The sequence below is a fragment of the Bombyx mandarina genome, chromosome 09, assembly GCF_030267445.1.
Source record: "Bombyx mandarina strain Sakado chromosome 09, ASM3026744v2".
In the NCBI taxonomy this organism is placed as follows: Eukaryota; Metazoa; Arthropoda; class Insecta; order Lepidoptera; family Bombycidae; genus Bombyx; species Bombyx mandarina.
The window spans coordinates 10,868,536-10,887,626 of record NC_143216.1 but is presented as its reverse complement, the minus strand read 5'-3'; the positions used below and the strand labels follow the sequence as shown (position 1 = coordinate 10,887,626).

Here is a 19,091-nt window from a genome sequence, read left to right as displayed (position 1 = left end):
GGACCGGTTAACGTGGCGTGATTGTTAGTAAATATTTATTTATTTATTCTAGACTCCTAGATTCCTTCAAATGTGCGTTTTCTTTATTTAGTGTTCTTTATGTGTTAACGTGTAATATTGGTGAATTCGTAATCATTTAGCTTTTACGTAAGTGCACGAACAACAAAGGAACCAAGTCACCAAACGTGGTCACATGGGCACTTCCAAAAAGTCGTAAATTCCCTCCATTTTACTCTAATATTATTTCATTTATACCTGGAGCCACTGCGGTCGTCCACAGTGCGTTTCCAGAGGTCTTTTTTGCCACGTACCATCCGGCTATGGAATGAGCTCCCCTCCACGGTGTTTCCCGAGCGCTTTAACATGTCCTTCTTCAAACGGGGCTTGTGGAGAGTATTAAGCGGTAGGCAGCGGCTTGGCTCTGCACCTGGCATTGTTGAAGTCCATGGGCGACGGTAACCACTCACCATCAGGTGGGCCGTGTGCTCGTTTACCTACAAGAGTAATAATAATAAAAAATTAAATTTCATCTTGTTTCATCCTAATTAATTCAATTTCATCCAAATTGATTATAGTCACATTTAAATTCACTTTATTATTTCTATCCGTTATGATTATATGAGTATTTCATTCCTCTTCAACAATTTCTTTATTTAATAGAGTATCTTTCTAAAAAAAATATTGAATTTTATAAACTCGACAGTTGCAATAATCGCATCGGCTGAAGCCCATTGTCTAACCGAATAAAAAGAAGAATTTCATTCGATAATACATTTTTAAATAAACATTAACTTAGTATAGTACCAACAACTTATAATAAACATAGGTAGCCACAGTTTATTATTGACTGTAGCAAATTTTGGACATATTAACTATACAACATCCTTCTATAAAAGAGGCTTGTGGAGAGTTAAGCGGTAAGCAGCGGCTTGGCTGTGCCCCTGGCGTTGCTGAAGTCCATGGGCGACGGTAACCACTCACCATCAGGTGTGCTCGTCTGCCTACAAGGACTAAAAATAATACATACAACAGTTTTTTTTAATTTCAATAGTCAACAGTAAATTAAAGAAATCGATTAATCCAAATGAAATTTTAACGACATTTAAAAGTAATGAGCTCGACAATAATCCAAATAGGCCGGAGCATGTCTAACCAAACGCTAACGCAACAATGGGGGGAAATGACTCAACTAGCTACCATGACTTTTATGACAAAACTTTCGTTAAATGGAAATCACCAACACTAACATCGGTGGTAGGGCGTATCGTGAGCCCGCTCGGGTAGGTACCATTCTTGACCTATTTCTGCCGCGTATAAAAAGAAAGATAGCCTTGAGGTATAGTTCTAAGGTGTCAGTATAGTTACAACGGCTGCCCCACCTGTCAAACCGAAACGCATTACTGCTTCATGGCAGAAATAGACAGGATGGTGGTGCATACTCTCAAGACGTCCTACCATCAGTAATTGCGAAATCATAATTTCGCAGGTTTGATTTTTATTACACGATGTTATTCCTTCACCGTGGACGTCAATCGTGAACATTCGTTGAGCACGTATTTCATTGGAAAAACGCGACCCACTGAGAAGATCCGGCGAGTGGGTTGTCTATGGGTTAATTTACTCGTCGAGCCCTTCGTCGTGCTTGAGGTACCTAAAAGCACCGTTAATGGATCGGGAGGATCCGTAATGACGTTACTACCAGAACGGCAATACAACCAGCTTATATACCACGACATAGTTACATAACTATCCAAATTGTATACGCCATGAAGACTTTCTCATCGCAAATAAAATCGGTATCTTAGCCACATAAATCATAATAATATTATATTTATTTCTATACCGTACTTTTTACGGTGAGTTTACACAAAGGACACTTGGTCACGGATGACCTTGCTGCGTTCTTCGTTGATTTGCGGGCGACCGTGCGGGTAATAGAACCAACTCTATTAAAATAATGATATGACAACGTAATTTAACACCAATCTTTAATGTTAGCTGTTTCAAAAAATAATCGCTTTACTTCGCGCTTCCTCTCGCGATGGTTGTATTTGATTTTCTCTATGAAAGTTTCCCAGATTATAGATAGCTACATAAGTTTGATGAATTTTGAAAGCGAATAAGCCTCAGCGACATTTCTCAGCGATAATCGCCTTGAGAACGGAGGCACTAAAAGCATCCTATGTTATTCATTACGGTGGTATAAAAAATGCATAGGTACTAATATGGATGATCGCTTCATGGTAGAATAAGGCCGAAATTCGATAATAAAATGCAGTTCATGCGTCAATCTGGTAATTGTTATCAAAAAAGGAGAAATAGACACCATAACCTTACGACTCTTGCACCGAAATAAAATAACTCGAAAAAGTACTGGTGCTAAATCACGTCCCCTTACTTAATTAGAATATTATTTTACAAATTTTATTTTACGACAAGGATACCTTCTCTCAATCACACGTACAGACCCACAGACAAATACACACACGCTTTTGTCGACTAATGCACCCGTTGTAATTTCTGCCTAAAAACAATATCAACCTCTGTGTATTTTGGCAGCATATGCAATAAAGTAATTTAGATTGTAAATAAAACTTATATTTGTATGTAAATTTAATTTTGTGAAAACAATTTACCTTGCGACAGGGCATATACGATTTTTAATCTTAACTACCTTTTGTCAGGGTCAATTACAGTTTTAATGCGCTTCTGACCCAGTGGTCACATGCCATACGCTTAATCGCGGGTCCTAAGGTCAATCCAATGTCAAAAATCACGCTAGTTGACGACCAAGCTGTGTTTTGCTGGTGCCTGGAGTTAAGTCATGATAAAAATTAAAGGATCGAAGTATCCAAAACATCCATCCACACCAGAATTGAAAATTACTCCCATACACATTGTTTTTTTTTTTTTATTGCTTAGATGGGTGGACGAGCTCACAGCCCACCTGGAGCTCGTAGCTGGAGCCCATAGACATCTACAATGTAAATGCGCCACACACCTTAAGATATAAGTTCTGAGGTCACAAGTATAGTTACATCGGCTGCCCCACCCTTCAAACCGAAATGAATTACTGCTTCACGGCAGAAATAAGCAGGGCGGTGGTACCTACCCGCGCGGACTCACAAGAGGTCCTACCACCAGTTGTGGGTGTCAAGTAAGAAAAATAATTGATATTTTAATCAATAGATATCCCAACAAATATGTCTATAGACTGTAAACTTTTATTACTGTTAGCAAACTCTTTCGAACGATGATCAGAGACTGATTAAATTCAGATGATTGGAGAATGACACAACATTTTCTAAGGATCAAGTAAGACAAGATAAAAGTTCACTACTCATGACAACCTTGAAAATTCTATTCTTTAATTGTAATAGCTCATTGGCAGGCAAGCATCATGCTTTACTACCTTATAATATAATACTATAAACATAATTATATACTATAAAGCTATTAATATTTGAGTCATTCACTGTAAATAAACAACGAGTACCCGTGCAGACTGTTGTGAATTTAAATATATATAATTACGTATGTATGCGTCTAATTCCCACGGTGGAACTGGGACAATAGGAAACTTGCGTTCTTTGCTACAATGACGATTATACATCTATATAGAGCTGATGATTTTAATTTTTTTTTTAAACTAAAATGAGCGTAAGTTTGTCCGGCTATTCGTAGAAGGAATACATTTTAATACTTCCGGAGCGCTTTCTGACTCTGTTATATCTGATGCATTTATTATTCACTCGAAATATACACATATATGAACATTTTCAAGTCTTCTACCGCAAAATTTTTTTTATTGCTAATTTGGGTGGACGAGCTCATAGCCCGCCTGGTATTAACTGTTAACCGGAGCCCATTAACATCAACCGCGTTGATTTATGCGTATGAGGGAAGTTTCTGATTAATTTCTATTCAATTATTTTTTTTGCTTATATGAGAGGACGAACTCACATCTAAGACGTAAATGCGCCACCCACCTTGAGATAAAAGTTCTAAGGTCTTGAGTATAGTTACAACGGCTGCCTCATCCTTCAAGCCGAAACGCATTACTGCTTCACGGCAGAACTAGGCAGGGTGGTGGTACCCACCCGCGCATTCTCACAAAAGGTCCTACCACCAGTAATAATAATATTTCAAAGACGTCGACTTAATAATTTTTGTATCGTCTTAATATCACAACACAAAAACGAAAAGTAAATGACGATTGTATCATCATCATAGTCGGCTACTCTTGGCAGAGCGGTTGTGGTCATGTGAAATCCTTGTTTATTAAAGCCTTGACAGCTGCTCTCCATAGCTCGTGAACTGAGGCTTGACGCAAGCAGTCGTTAAATGGGGTTTTGGTTAAGGATTTTCACCTAGTTGTATAAGTTGCATAAATAAATAAAAGTAGTTGTAACAGCTTTATGTAGATAGCATTTTCGCAGCCACCCCGCCATGGTTCGTAGTGTGTCTCAATCATTTTTCCTGTTTAGTTTAATCTTTTACTGTAGTTTCTTCAGTTATAATGAATATTCTGTTAACCTGTAAGAGTATATGTAAGAAGTTCCACGAAATGTCGAGGGTCGATTATGAATAAGCATAATTTTTTTTAGTTATCTCAAAACACCGTTAGAGATGCTGACACATCTATGCCCATGTTGAAACACTTCTGGTGGACATGAAGTCGTCGTGGCCTTAAAGGATAAGACGTCCAGTGCATTCGTATCTAGCGATGCAACGGTGTTCGAATCCCGCAGGCGGGTACCAATTTTTCTAATGAAATACGTACTCAACAAATGTTCACGATTGACTTCCACGGTGAAGGAATAACATCGTGTAATAAAAATGAAACCCGCAAAATTATAATTTGCGTAATCACTGGTGGTAGGACCTCTTGGGAGTCCGCACGGGTGGGTACCACCACCCTGCCTATTTCTGCCGTGAAGCAGTAATGCGTTTCGGTTTGAAGGGTGGGGCAGCCTTTGTAACTATACTGAGACCTTAGAACTTATATCTCAAGGTGGGTGGCGCATTTACGTGGTAGAGGTCTATGGGCTCCATTTACCACTTAACATGACGATAATTTTCTCATTTTTAAGATTTGAAGTCGAAATCTCAGTTTTATGGTATCATGACTGGTTTACTCTTCACGAATGGCTGATACACGGTAGAAATAGACAGGATAGTGAACTTACCCAAGGAGGCTGATACGATCACTACCACTATTACGAAGACACGGTAATAGCTCGAAAAGCTTGAGAAAACCAGGTTCACATGCCTATATCTTATGAACTGTTTGTTTTATTGCCCTTGTAGGAAACTGATCTTACGGCCCACCTGATGGTGAGTGGTTACCGTTGCCCATGGACTTCAGCAATGCCATGAGCCAAGCCACTGCTTACCTTATTAATGCCTGTTATTGGCGCAGACCTTTAAGCTAACCATTCCGACTTTTGAAGAGTTCCTAATGTTGTATTATATGTTTCGGTGTATCGTATCACGGTTCTCCCATCCGCCAAGCCAGAGTTTACACATACTGTTTACACATATGCCGTCACATTAGTAACCCAATCGGTTTTAGTTGAAATGGTATTTTAAGTCGAGCACACACTATTTCAACAGGGGGTTATTTCCCAGCGATACGGTCTGTTATCTAACGCATCGGTACACTTACGGGTTGCGCAAAAATGCCTTTACACTCTTGTGCGCCGTACTTTAACAACGTTTGACAATTAACACATTTTTGAATGGAATTTTAGGAAAACACGCGGCTTTTGTAACCTCAGCACCAATGCCTAGTACTAACTTTATCTAGTCCTTTGTTATGGCTGTGATATATAGATCGGCTCGTAGAATATATTATAACAATCTCGTGTTATTAGCTACTCTCATAGAGACATGGAGCGGAAGCTTTTATTGTATTGCACATGTTTTTTTCCTACCTATTCTAGTAACCTCGATTGGTTATTCTAGATTCGCCGAGCTAGTAGGCGAGCTCAGGAGGCTCAAATCGGGGGTATTGCTAACACTGGCCCTAGCAAGAGCAGTGCTTCGCAGAATCTACCACCGGATCGGAAACGCGACACACTGAGAAGATTTAGCGAGAAACTCAGTGGACTGTGTCTGTGGGTTAATTTACTCGTTGAGCCCTTGGTCGGAAGCGACGGGTTCGACGAGGACGGTGACCGGTGCTTGAGGTACCTAAAAGCACCGTTAGTGGATCGGGAGGATCCGCAATGACGTGCTTAGGGCGACGTCGACTGTTTACCATTTGGTCCACAGGATCGGGTGTATTGTACAGGTTGTCAAAGCCAAACGTTAGGAAGCTTACAATACTGTTACGCAAAACAATTTTTTTTGATTTGATTATTTTTAATCTGGTATATGCGGGATTTGAACACGGGCATAGTCGCATCCATTAAAACAGAATGAACCGGGCATCTTATCCTTTATGCCACAGCGATTTCATAACGCTCGACTTTTTTCGAATCAGTGCCCTGCCTTGCCACTTAACGCCTTCTTTTACCGCTGATTTAAATTGAATATGCAATTTCGAAAAGGGCACATCTTTGAAAATGTAAAATGTTCAGGAAATGAAAAAAAAACTGATTATTTTCTAAAGCAGTGTAAAATTTAAAATATTAGCTTTTGAGATATATTTTAGTGTTAATTAGCAATTGAAAATTACTATAATTATTATAAAATGGGTGTAGGTAAGCCTCAAAACTACATGTATATGAAAAAACGTATTTGACTAGATATGCGACATGTGCCCTTTTCGAAATTGCATATTCAATTGTATCTAATGTTTTTACAGCACGTAGTTATGGAGTGTTGTCTGTCTTCGAAGTAATTCCTTAGTGACTTATCGCTTCGCTTTCGCTCTTATCATCACACGCATGGACGTTCTTAATGTGACGAGTTTAAAACAAATACTTTTGTTATAAGAAGTAATTTATTCTTGTAGGTCACAAGGTCCGTTGTCGTCCGTGTTTTATTAAAGATTTCAAGTCTTTCGGCTATTATTAATTTTCCTATTTAAATACAAAACTGGGTGGATCTTAAGGAAATAAATTTGCAAAATTTATAGACATCGGTAATCGGCATTAGGGCATATCAGGGTTAGCACGTGTCGACTGGTGTCACTTAGGACCGTATAAGCGGTCTTACATTCTACTTTCAACGACCAGACAGCTGTTATACGATAAAGTTAAGACCTAATATCTCAATGTGGGTCATTCAAGTTGTTGTGCTCATGGGCTCTAATAGTATTTATCATCAGATGGAGCGCGATCCAATCTGCTAGAGCAACAAAAATTGAAGATAAAGACAAAAATACAAATGTACAAAATAAATTAATTGTCACAGTTAATAAGATAAACGGTCAAGCTTAAATCCACTCAGAGATTGATTACAAATAACTTGCGTTTAAGTGTAACTATTCTAAGTTATATTAATTGATACAAAAGGCAATGAAGCGTGCAATTGTTTTTGTCAAGGCTAGACAAGTAATGGCTTATTGTGATCGACTAAAGATAGGTACGGGTTGTGAAGAATATTCTTTATTAATTCGCAGCAATACTACGAAATAGTTTGAATACGGAAAACTCGCATTTAAATCTCAAAATCAAACACACCCAGATCTGGAATATTAAATATCTAACAGATATACTGACCGTCAATATAGCCATGGTTCTTTGTTATCGCAGTTAAGTAGTCTAAGAAAAAACAACAATGGTTCGGTTTCTCTTGTTGCGGATTTTGGTAAATTATGGTAAAATATAACTATAAATGTACTACTATATATATATATTACTTATAGCCATTTAAGGTATAAAATTTGGAAAAAATATTGTAACAAAAAAAAAACCTTCAGCTATTTCAAGGGAGTAAACTTAATTGAATTTCAATTGAAATAATCGAACTATTATTGCTAATATCTAATAAAACGCATCTTTAATTACAAAGCTAAATATCGCTTCGCCTAAATAGCCTTTCTCTCCTTGATATATCGCCCATACGGTGCGATAACGTCACTGGTGGTAGGACCTCTTGTGAGTCCGCGCGGGTGGGTACCACCACCCTGCCTATTTCTGCCGTGAAGCAGTAATGCGTTTCGGTTTGAAGGGTGGGGGAGCCGTTGTAACTATACTTGAGACCTTAGAACTTATATCTCAAGGTGGGTGGCGAATTTACGTTGTGGATGTCTATGGGCTCCAGTAACTACTTAACACCAGGTGGGCTGTGAGCTCGTCCACCCATCTAAGCAATAAAAAAAAACTCAGTTCAGTTTTAACGAAAATTGCATAAGTGACTTTATAGCACCGTATGTGCGATATGTATTATGAATATACCATATAATTTTCAATTGTAAATACCTATACCAAAAAAATACCCAAGCAGCGACCAACAGTTATTAAGACCTAAGGTAGCTTCTTACTCTATTGGTGAGTGCGAAAATTTGACCGATCCATAGGCATCCTCCTACACATGAAATCTGTTGCTAAATCGTGCTAACACGTGACCTTCGTCGATACCAAAAAAAGCGCAAACGACCCTCCCGAATACGTGTCAACAAAGAGTCAAATTGAACTTGATCCAAACAAAAGCAATTCATAGTGGTCGACCGTGCATTGTGCACCGAGACGCGGCTTCAAACAGAGGCGATTCTCACGGCGGGTTCATAGGTAACGCCAGTCCGCGACGCGATACCAACCGAGCACAACGCTCCATTGAATCAGCAACGCGTTAAACTAGGCCAGCTTATCGGCCAGGAAAAAATGGCCTGTCTCACTAGGAAGTTTTCCCTATCATGGGTGCAGCTTGGTCTGGTTTTGTGCTTTATCTATTGCGCTATCGGCGTTCCGCAGTTAGACCTACCGCCGATTCCCAGTACTTCTCAAAGCGGCTATGGCCTATCCAGTACTCCGTCGTCTCTCAATTCTCCCGGGAATCAGTTTGACAGGAATTATCAGTTCAGCACTGCGAGACCGAGTCCTACCAGCACGCCTGGAGTTTACCAAGTTTCCTCCACCCCGTTTAACGGAATAAGTCCGGATATAAGCAACAATGGGTATCCAAATGTTGACTATAACAGTAGAAACCCTAGTTCTACGCTCCGGCCTTATGACGAAGGTAACGGAGACGACAGAATCGACATTAACAGTGATCCGAACTTCAGAAGAAACGACCCAAACTTTGTCAGGAACGACCCGAACTACGTAGGAACTAATCCGTATGATTTCAATCGGGGTGGGGATGTAAATAGTATTGATGATAGATACCGCCAAGTGAACTTGCAGCAGCTCAGAGATTTTCTGGCACAGGCTGACGATCAGGCTTCGAAGGAATGCACCAATAATGTTGCAGCGCAGTGGAACTTCGAAACAAACGTCAATGATGAAACACAGCATGCAGCGGTGAGTGATTACATCTTCTATACATCTTCAAAACATAAAAGCTATGTACTTTACAATAGATTGATAAAATGAATTGTAAGAAAATATGATTGAAAATCTTTTCCGATTCTTTTGAAAAGTTATTTTTTTATTGCTTAGATCTGTGGACGAGCTCACAGCCGACCTGGTGTTAAGTGGTTACTGGAGCCCATAGACATCTACAACGTAAATGCGCCACCCATCTTGAGTACATAGTTACAACGGCTGTCCCACCCTTCAAATCAAAACGCATTTCTGCTTCACGGCAGAAATAGGTAGAGTGGTGGTACCTACCCGTGCGGAATCACAAGAGGTCCTACCACCAGTAATTACGCAAGTTATAATTTAGTTAAATGATGTAAGAAGTTAATAACGACTACTGTTGAGAAAGTATTCGTGCTTCCGTGTTCACGTCGTGGTGTTAATGGGTCCAGGGACCTATTTGAAGGATTTTAACCATTTAAACCGTTTAAAGGATTCTCGATGTTGCGGGAAGACGAATTTAAAAAAAATAAAATTCTGCTCTAAGATTTACTCTATGGCAAGGGCCACGGCATGGATGGATTTGTTTTATTGCCCTTGTAGGCAGACGAGCATACGGGCCACCTGATGGTGAGTAGTTACCGGCGCCCATGGACGTCTGCAATGCCAGGGGCAGAGCCAAGCCGCTGCCTACCGAAAATCTCTAAAAAAGGATCTCTTCTGTAGAATGAAAGAAAAAAAATTGACAACCTTACCTCATAATATAATATTCATATTTCTTAAAATAATTCATTTTATTTTTATTCTATTATTCTTCCTCATCTAATTTCAAGATGTTGTTAATTATTGCACTGTCGATTGCGCCTATAATTGAGGTGACATTTGTCATATACTTATTGTCAATTTGTCAATGCTTATGATTGGAATTTGAGGTGCAACTAAATGAATAAATAAAATAATAAGTTGCAATGTAAAAAGAGCAGAAAGGGCTGGATGTTCAGTGTCAACTTCACTGGCGGTATTTTTCTGGTGGTAGAACCTCTTGTGAGTCCGCGCGAGTAGGTACCACCACCCTGCCTATTTCTGCCGTGAAGCAGTAATGCGTTTCGGTTTGAAGGGTGAGGTAGCCGTTGTAACTATACTAGAGACTTTAGAACTTATCTCAAGGTGGGTGGCGCATTTACGTTGTGGATGTCTATGGGCTCCAGTAACCACTTAACACCAGGTGGGCTGTGAGCTCGTCCACCCATATAAGTAATAAAAATAAAAAAACATGTTTGTGGTATACACGCATAGGCCTATTTCTATAGAGAAGCGTGTCTTTATACAATTGAGACTTCGAACTCATATGTCAAGGTGGGTGGCGACAATTTCTTTGTCTAAGACTTCCACTATTGGTTACTACTCGGCAATGATTGTGAGCCCATTTAAGCAAGTCTCGGCAAAAAAAATTTTGAAGAGCTTAGGACGTATCTTGTCAAACAATAAAGAATTTAGTTTCTCGGAGGCTACGCGAGTTGTCTTAAATCTGATTGTGTCTGTTAGATTTGTTTTCATTTCTTCTTTAATCTTTGATATAATACCGTCATCTCCAATTTTATAATGATTCCAACCGTCATATTTATCACTCATTAATATATTATTATGGAAATCAACCCATTCCCCTAGCGCATTCTCAGATATATTTTGATCCACGTGCCCGGCTCTGAAATGAATTCTCCTCGAAAGTATTACCCGAGTTCTATCATATTATGTTCTATCACAGACAAGACATCGATATGTACTGACATTACTGAAATCATCACAAATCATTGGCCGCATAAAATATCTGAACGCATAAAAATCTCTATAAACCTTAACAATTTAACGTCACACATTCTGTCTCGTAATTAAAGCAGCTTTAATTTTCACATAACTTTTTTTTTGTTTACATCATTTCATACGAATTCATCGCCAGTAATTATCGTTAGTGCTGGTACTCGCCTTCCGAGATTACTATCAAACGGACAATGAAGGAACAGATTTGCGGTGACGCGTCATATTTTATAATACATCATGAGAAAAATAAGTGTTATTAATCCGTGAAGCAAAAACTTTGTACGTATCCCTTTTTACGAAAATTGCGCGGACGGAGGAGTATGAAATTTCCCACACTTATAGAGAATATAGCGAAGGAGTATAGAATGGTGTTTTTTTTTTAATTATGCCTTAATAATACATTAAATCAATAAAAAAAGCTCTACGCATGTTTTTGACACACACATTACTCTATGTTTATTGTCAAACTTTTGTTGCTCTGTTAGTCTGTGATTAAATTGAAAATACGTTAATATTGTTTATTTGTCTCTAGTGTTATTTTACGTTTTTTTTGAATCACGCTTGTTTGCAATACGTCAGGTGGACAGAGAGCTATTTATCGCAAACGCTTAAAAAGCAAAGCTCTTGAATATTCATTTTTAATTTTTAAATAAATAATTATCTTTTTTTTTTATTGCTTAGATGAGTGGACGAGCTCACAGCCCACCTGGTGTTAAGTGGTTACTGGAGCCCATAGATATCTACTACGTAAATGCGCCATCCACCTTGAAATATAAGTTCTAAGATCTCAGTATAGTTACAACGGCTGCCCCACCCTTCAAACCGAAACGCATTACTGCTTCACAGCAGAAATAGGCAGGACGGTGGTACCTACCCGCGCGGACTCACAAGAGGTCCTACCACCAGTAAAAGTACCACCAGTAATTTATGCTAAAACAAATTTAACGCTTCAAATTCTGTCGAATAAAGCGTTACTGAAACCCGTGGTACAGTCTTAAACTCCGTAAAGAAAGACGTTCGATTGGGTAACCTAATATATAATCTGGTATAGATACTCGAGTCTGAGCGACTGCATCTAAAACTTAAGCGTAAAAATGAATACTCCTAAAAGCTTCTATCTGCTACGGAGCATACGACGACCTTGCTTCCAATTTTCTTGGAATTTCCAAGCCAGTACTGCTGAAAACTGACCCCTACGACTTCATCCTAAGCCCATTTCTATGACGGATCTCCTATACAAGCCATAAACTATACCCGAGAGAGAACAACACGTGCCTTTTCTATTTAGAAAGTTTAATTTCTCTCACACATTATTAAAAACAGTGCCGGTGTGAATGTTGTGTGTAGTTTCTATGCTTTAAATGAATGTCTTAGTTTTTCGTCCGATATTGTTCCGATGGCTGATATAATTAAAACGAATATTTCTTGTTAGCAGTTGTGTTGTTGTTTTCGTGACAACAAAGAGAGATGGGAGGGAGCAACTTTTCTAAATAGAAATTCGAAAAAAAAAAATGTAATTATTTATATTACTATGTACCTATAATTACTAGTGAATATTATACCTATTACTAGGTACCTATAATTACTAGTGAATATTATACCTATTACTAGGTACCTATAATTACTAGTGAATATTATACCTATTACTATGTACCTATAATTACTAGTGAATTTTGACCAAGTTGTAGTAACTACAATGTGTCATTCTTGGAGGATAATGCAGTTGTCTCGGAATTACGAATGTTTATAAACAGAGAAATCAATAAGAATGTGGCCAATTGAGCCCAACCCATTGAGTTCCTAGCCGGATTTTCTCAGTGGGTCGCGATTCCGATCTGGTGATAGATTCAGAGAAGTACTGCTCTTGCTAGGGCTAGTGGTAGAAACTTTCTTAGATTGATCCCGTGAGATTCGTAGCTGGTATAGGCTCTTAGGCTACCAGCGAATAAGTAGAAAAATAATGTAAGCTATTTCAAAAACAAATTAGCGAAACAGAAAAACACTATTTTTTTTTAATTATGCCTTAATAATACATTAAATCAATAAAAAAAGCTCTACGCATGTTTTTGACACACACATTACTCTATGTTTATTGTCAAACTTTTGTTGCTCTGTTAGTCTGTGATTAAATTGAAAATACGTTAATATTGTTTATTTGTCTCTAGTGTTATTTTACGTTTTTTTTGAATCACGCTTGTTTGCAATACGTCAGGTGGACAGAGAGCTATTTATCGCAAACGCTTAAAAAGCAAAGCTCTTGAATATTAATTTTTAATTTTTAAATAAATAATTATCTTTTTTTTTATTGCTTAGATGAGTGGACGAGCTCACAGCCCACCTGGTGTTAAGTGGTTACTGGAGCCCATAGATATCTACTACGTAAATGCGCCATCCACCTTGAAATATAAGTTCTAAGATCTCAGTATAGTTACAACGGCTGCCCCGTCCGTCAAACCGAAACGCATTACTGCTTCACGGCAGAAATAGGCGGGGTGGTGGTACCTACCCGCGCGGACTCACAAGATGTCCTACCACCAGTAAGAAACCACTATATTACGTATTAATAAATTTAGTGTTGTTGTTCTTGAAGGTATGTTTTAAATGTTTTTATTGACAACTAGCTGACCCGGCAGACTTCGTAGTGCCTCAATATATAAACAAAAGACCTAAACTTTTGTCTATACTTCTATACTAATATTATAAAGAGGAAAGATTTGTTTGTTTGTTTGTTTCGAATAGGCTCCGAAACTACTGGACCGATTTGAAAAATTCTTTTTCCATTAGAAGCGGACATTGTCACTGATGAACATAGGCTACTTTATTTTAATTTTTTTTTATTTTTTTTTTTTGGTTTCATGTGTGTTTTAATGTTTCCGAAGCGAAGCGAGGGCGGGTCGCTAGTATAATATAAACTTAAAACAAACAAAAGGAATCCGTCCGATGGGTGACACACCATAGGAAAAACAAAATTGTTATTTTTATTTAATTCCGAGCATTTTCATATTTATCTACCTTTTAAACCTTATCTGGACTTCCACAAATATAATTTTTTTTTTTTTAGACAAGTTTTTTTCTTTATTATCCAATATTTCCTTATTATCCAATATTTATCCTAAATAATGCTTATCTATTATTGACCTCGACCATGTTGATGATTGTGTTTTGTTGAAGCAGGTTAAAGTTTTTGTATTATTATTAAGAACCCTTGTAGTCAGTGACCTCCTTATTTTTTTATCGCATTTTTGGTTTGTGTAATAGATACAAAATAACAAATAATATTTTTTTCACTAATGAGATCTTATCTGCTGATTTTTCGTGTGAACGAATTGGCTATGCCTATACAGTTCGTGATTAATATTTTTTGTATACAGTTACTTCAATTATGCAAATTCGAGAACAAAATAATTCAACTGTTTATTTGAAATCAGCCTTTTTTTTGTGCGTGACTGTATTGTAATTAAGTTTTTATTTATTTATTTATTTATACTTTATGCACAAAACAAAAGTTGGTACACAGACGGATTTAATGCCATGAGCATTCTCTTCCAGTCGATCATAGGGTGGTGCAGAGATAATGCATGGTAGGTGCATTAACAAAAGAATAACAAACAACAACAAAAAAAAAAAAAAAAAAAAATCAAAACAAAATAATATGCATAATATGGACTTTAATATATTTGCATATTGATGATATAATATTATGATAATATGTTTTATTCAACAGAAACGCTTTTTGGTTTTGCTACTTATTTGCTGGTATCATAAGGGACTATTCCAGCTATGCATGGACGTGATCTCACGGGCTCAACCTGAGAGAATGTTCTAACACTAGCCCTGGCCAGTCCTACGATCAGAACGGAATCGCGATCCACTGAGAAGATCCGGTCAGAATTTATTCCCATTATGTCAAACCAATGTCGTAATGTACGGATTTAGCAATTCCTACAGAATTAGTGAATCAAACATGATTGACTCGTAACATCCTGCGTCCTGCTTTTACAGAAATCGAACAATAGCGTTGCAAACAAAATCAAATTTGAATCGTGCAGAACGCAATTGTTTGAGAACCCGAAATGAGTTTTGTAATATGTGCGTTTCCAGAGGTCTTTTTTGCCACGTACCATCTGGCTATGGAATGAGCTCCCCTCCACGGTGTTTCCCGAGCGCTATGACATGTCCTTCTTCAAACGAGGCTTGTGGAGAGTATTAAGCGGTAGGCAGCGGCTTGGCTCTGCCCCTGGCATTGCTGAAGTCCATGGGCGACGGTAACCACTCACCATCAGGTGGGACGTATGCTTGTCTGCCTACAAGAGCAATAAAAAAAAAACGATGTGACAAAGTTTTTAACGTGTGCTTACGTTTAATGGTGCATTGAATGATGACGTCACTATTCAAAATAGAGAGAGAGAGAGAGAGTATTCTTTATTTTACACTAACAGAAGAAGCAATGCGAAACATTAAATACAAAAAAAGTACAAAATAACGTTCCTTATCCAGAATAAAAGTTAATCGTCAAATTTATTACCATATTTAATTTTACCACTGAGTTTCTCGCAGGATCTTTTGAGTGGGTCACGATTCCGATCCGATGGTAGATTCAGAGAAGTTCTCAGACTGAGCCCAGTGGATTCGCCCAGTAATCAAGGTTGAGAGAGAATAGCCTCTCCAGGCTATCGGCAGTAAGGCAGACAAAAAACAGTTATATATTTTTTCTGTTTTATAAGAATCCTCATTCCTGTAGACCTTGCTTTGTGCTTCACTCTACGGTGTTTCCCGAGCGCTATGACATGTTCTTCTTCAAACGAGGCTTGTGGAGAGTATTAAATGGTAGACAATGGTAGACTTGGCTCTGCCCCTGGCATTGCTGATGAGCGACGGTAACCACTCACCATCAGATGGACGGTATGCTCGTCTGCCTAAGCCGGCAATAAAAAAAAACCAAACATATCTCAACATTAACGAAATTGTAAAAAATACTCAAACAGCGGATACATCGTCAATGCATGGTGCAACAAGACACATGTGGGAATGTCCTTACCACAATAGACACGGTAGCTTGTGAGAATCAGTACCGACAGCACGGCGTGACATTGAGATTGGTTCGACGGATTGTCTCATCATCAATCTGAAACTACTTTTACGGCTTAATCTTGAATTATTTCGCGTTATATTATTTCTAATCTATCGTATATTTTACAATTTTCGTGGTCATAGACGTATAAGATGACATCCGAAAGCTAATGACATGAATATTTTAATAACTGCCGCCTATCTATTTAAAACCTCAATATTGGAAAAAAGGTCATTCGTCGAATCCTATCGGTCAAATACCGCAGTGTCATGGACGAGAGTCTTTGACCAGTATGTATTTCCAGTGATGACATACGGTAGTGAAAGGTGGTCGCTGACAATAGGCGTTGATCTTCTCAGCAGGTCGCGATTCCGATCCGGTAATAGATTAATTTGCGATGCAGCTGTTCTTGAGTTGCTAGGTCTCATTCGGAGGCGCTCTATCTTAAGCCAACCCCTCCTGGCTGAGTCTTAGCTCGCCCGCCTGTCCTGGTGAAACTGGAAAGCCCACCAGTAATCCTTCAATAAATAAAAAAACAATTGTCCTTATCAGAAGGCTCAAAGTCACACAAAGAGCAACAGAGAGGGCTCTTGCTTAGAGTTTCCATGCGAAACTGAAATCAGAAATTAAGAGATTCGGATGATATTCACGATAAACAACAGCCTAAATGACTCCCAGGTGGAAATGATAGTGGGCAGGGTACGTGCTCGTAGAATTAGCCCCTAAAAGTTCTCTAGTGGCAGCCGCGTACTGGAAGACCTAGTGTAGGTAGGCTTCCCACAATGTGGACCGATGACCCGTTAAAGGTAGCGGGAATCCGATGGGTGCATGCAGCACAGGACAGATCTTTTTGGCGAGGTTTGAAGGAGACCAATGTCCGGCAGTGGACTGAGCCGGTTTCAAGAGATGAATCTATTCCTTTTTTTTGAGTTTAGTTGTGTAGGCGAACTCACGGCCCACCTGGTGTCAAGTAGTAACCGGAGCCCATAGACATCTACAACATAAATACCGCCACCCACCTCGAGACATGAGTTGTAAGATCTCAGTTTTTTAACAGTAAGTACAACGACTGCCCACCGTTAAAACCGAAACGCATTACTGCTTCAAGGCAGCAATTGGCGGGGTGGTGGTGCCTACCCGTGCAGACTCACAGCATGTCCTCAAACAGATGTAAATGGTGTCTCAATTGTTTTAGTTCCGTCAATAAATCCTTTAGAATAAAGCGTAACGCGGTGATTATGATTAACTAAAACAAACACACGGTTTTTCCTCGTACGCAGATCGTGACAAGGCGAAGCTGTTAATGTCTCAAAATTAATTAGCGCTGTGAGACGTCGTTTCAAGTTCAACTGAGCCGTGGGAACTTGAAATAATTTTTATGTAATAAGCAAGCATTTATAATTATGTCGACGCTTGGTAAATATATTCATTTTAGTGCTAGTCATTCTCTTGCGTTTTACGCCTACGACAAGAGGGTTTTCGTGTCGTGCCGCCTTCTCAAATTGGCGCAATGATGCCGACTACAAATACTTACTGAGTCAAGCTCCAGGTCATCATGGACATCCACATTCCTTAGGAACCATGGTGCACCGACGGCTATCGTGCAAAAACGGGATTGAATGACTTAAAGGATCTTAAAGTTAGTGCTGGCCGCATGAGCGAACACTACACTTACATAGGCCATGATGGGGCGTATGCAAGTTTTGTAGAGTGTCACCTTATTACGAAGGCACAACTTTACTTCGCTTTCAAATCATAGGATAGAGGCGTCCTAAGAAGGCGGCGCGGTCGCGTACCCTTTTAATGTGGGATCGGAATGTCAGCACTCTGTCGAGGGTGAAGGTCAAATATCTAATTTGACCTTCAAGGCCCACGGCATGGGCTGGCCAAAGAGAGTGATGGGGCTAATGGCGGAGGTGTTAACGCGCCTATTAGGGAATGGGCGGCTCGAGGTGGTGGTTCGGAGGGCGACTCAATTGAAGAGCACCGCTGCGCTTTCCGTGGGGTTGATATCAATGCGCCACTTCCGGAACCACTGTCCCACAGTGGTTACTGCGATCTGGAGTCGCCGATGCAATATCGACTTCTTTCTACACGAGTAGTAGATAGCTGTGTCATCGGCGAAGAGCGCTAGACGGGTCTGTAATGACTGCGATTTGTTATACAATGTGCATATAAACAAAAAAAAATTAAAAAATTAGAAGAAAGTATTAGAACACAAAAAACTTTAAATAATCTAGATTTTAGATAAATTTTGGTTTAAGGCATAGTCGTAAACAAGTTACAAAAACATTAGATCGCAAAACGAGTTCAAGTTTACAAACAAAAGTACAATCGTATACGTAAGCCGTTAGCACTAATTTTCGAAGCCTTTGGAAAAAGCTCTCGGAGTAAACTATTCAAATAGTGGTTTTAAGCAATTCTGAGTCTTAGGCCAAGGTGTTAAGAATTATAAAAATTGTGAACGGCTAAGGTCACTTGTTTGTCATCAATTAGCGCTGTTTAGAACGCGTGGGATCTGTGAATTACTGAATTGTTGTGTAGTAAAGTGAATCGGATTTTCAATGTGGTACTTGCGAGCTAAAAACGATAAGCTAACTGCATTAAGGTCAGAAGTATTTTGTCTGGATTCCATTATCCTGTGTGATTCTACTTACCACCAAGAGAACTAATTTTTTGGGGATGGCAGAACTGTCATAAATTAGTCAAAGGACGTTTCCATCCATTCTCCTTTAAATCCCATAATTACATTTTATGACAGTCACGGGAAAAGATGGGGTAGTACTATT

At 38.9% G+C, this 19,091-nt stretch overlaps 1 protein-coding gene across 1 annotated transcript in view; it reads left to right on the top strand.

The window, feature by feature from the left end:
* Positions 1–8,629: 8,629 nt before the first annotated feature.
* Ance-3 (angiotensin-converting enzyme Ance-3) overlaps positions 8,630–19,091 on the top strand; it is a 190,592-nt gene continuing 180,130 nt past the window's right edge. The window contains exon 1 of the mRNA XM_028177281.2: positions 8,630–9,413. Within this exon, the coding sequence (XP_028033082.2) occupies positions 8,775–9,413 (639 nt within the window). The 5' untranslated portion in view covers positions 8,630–8,774. The remainder of the gene's footprint in view (positions 9,414–19,091) is intronic.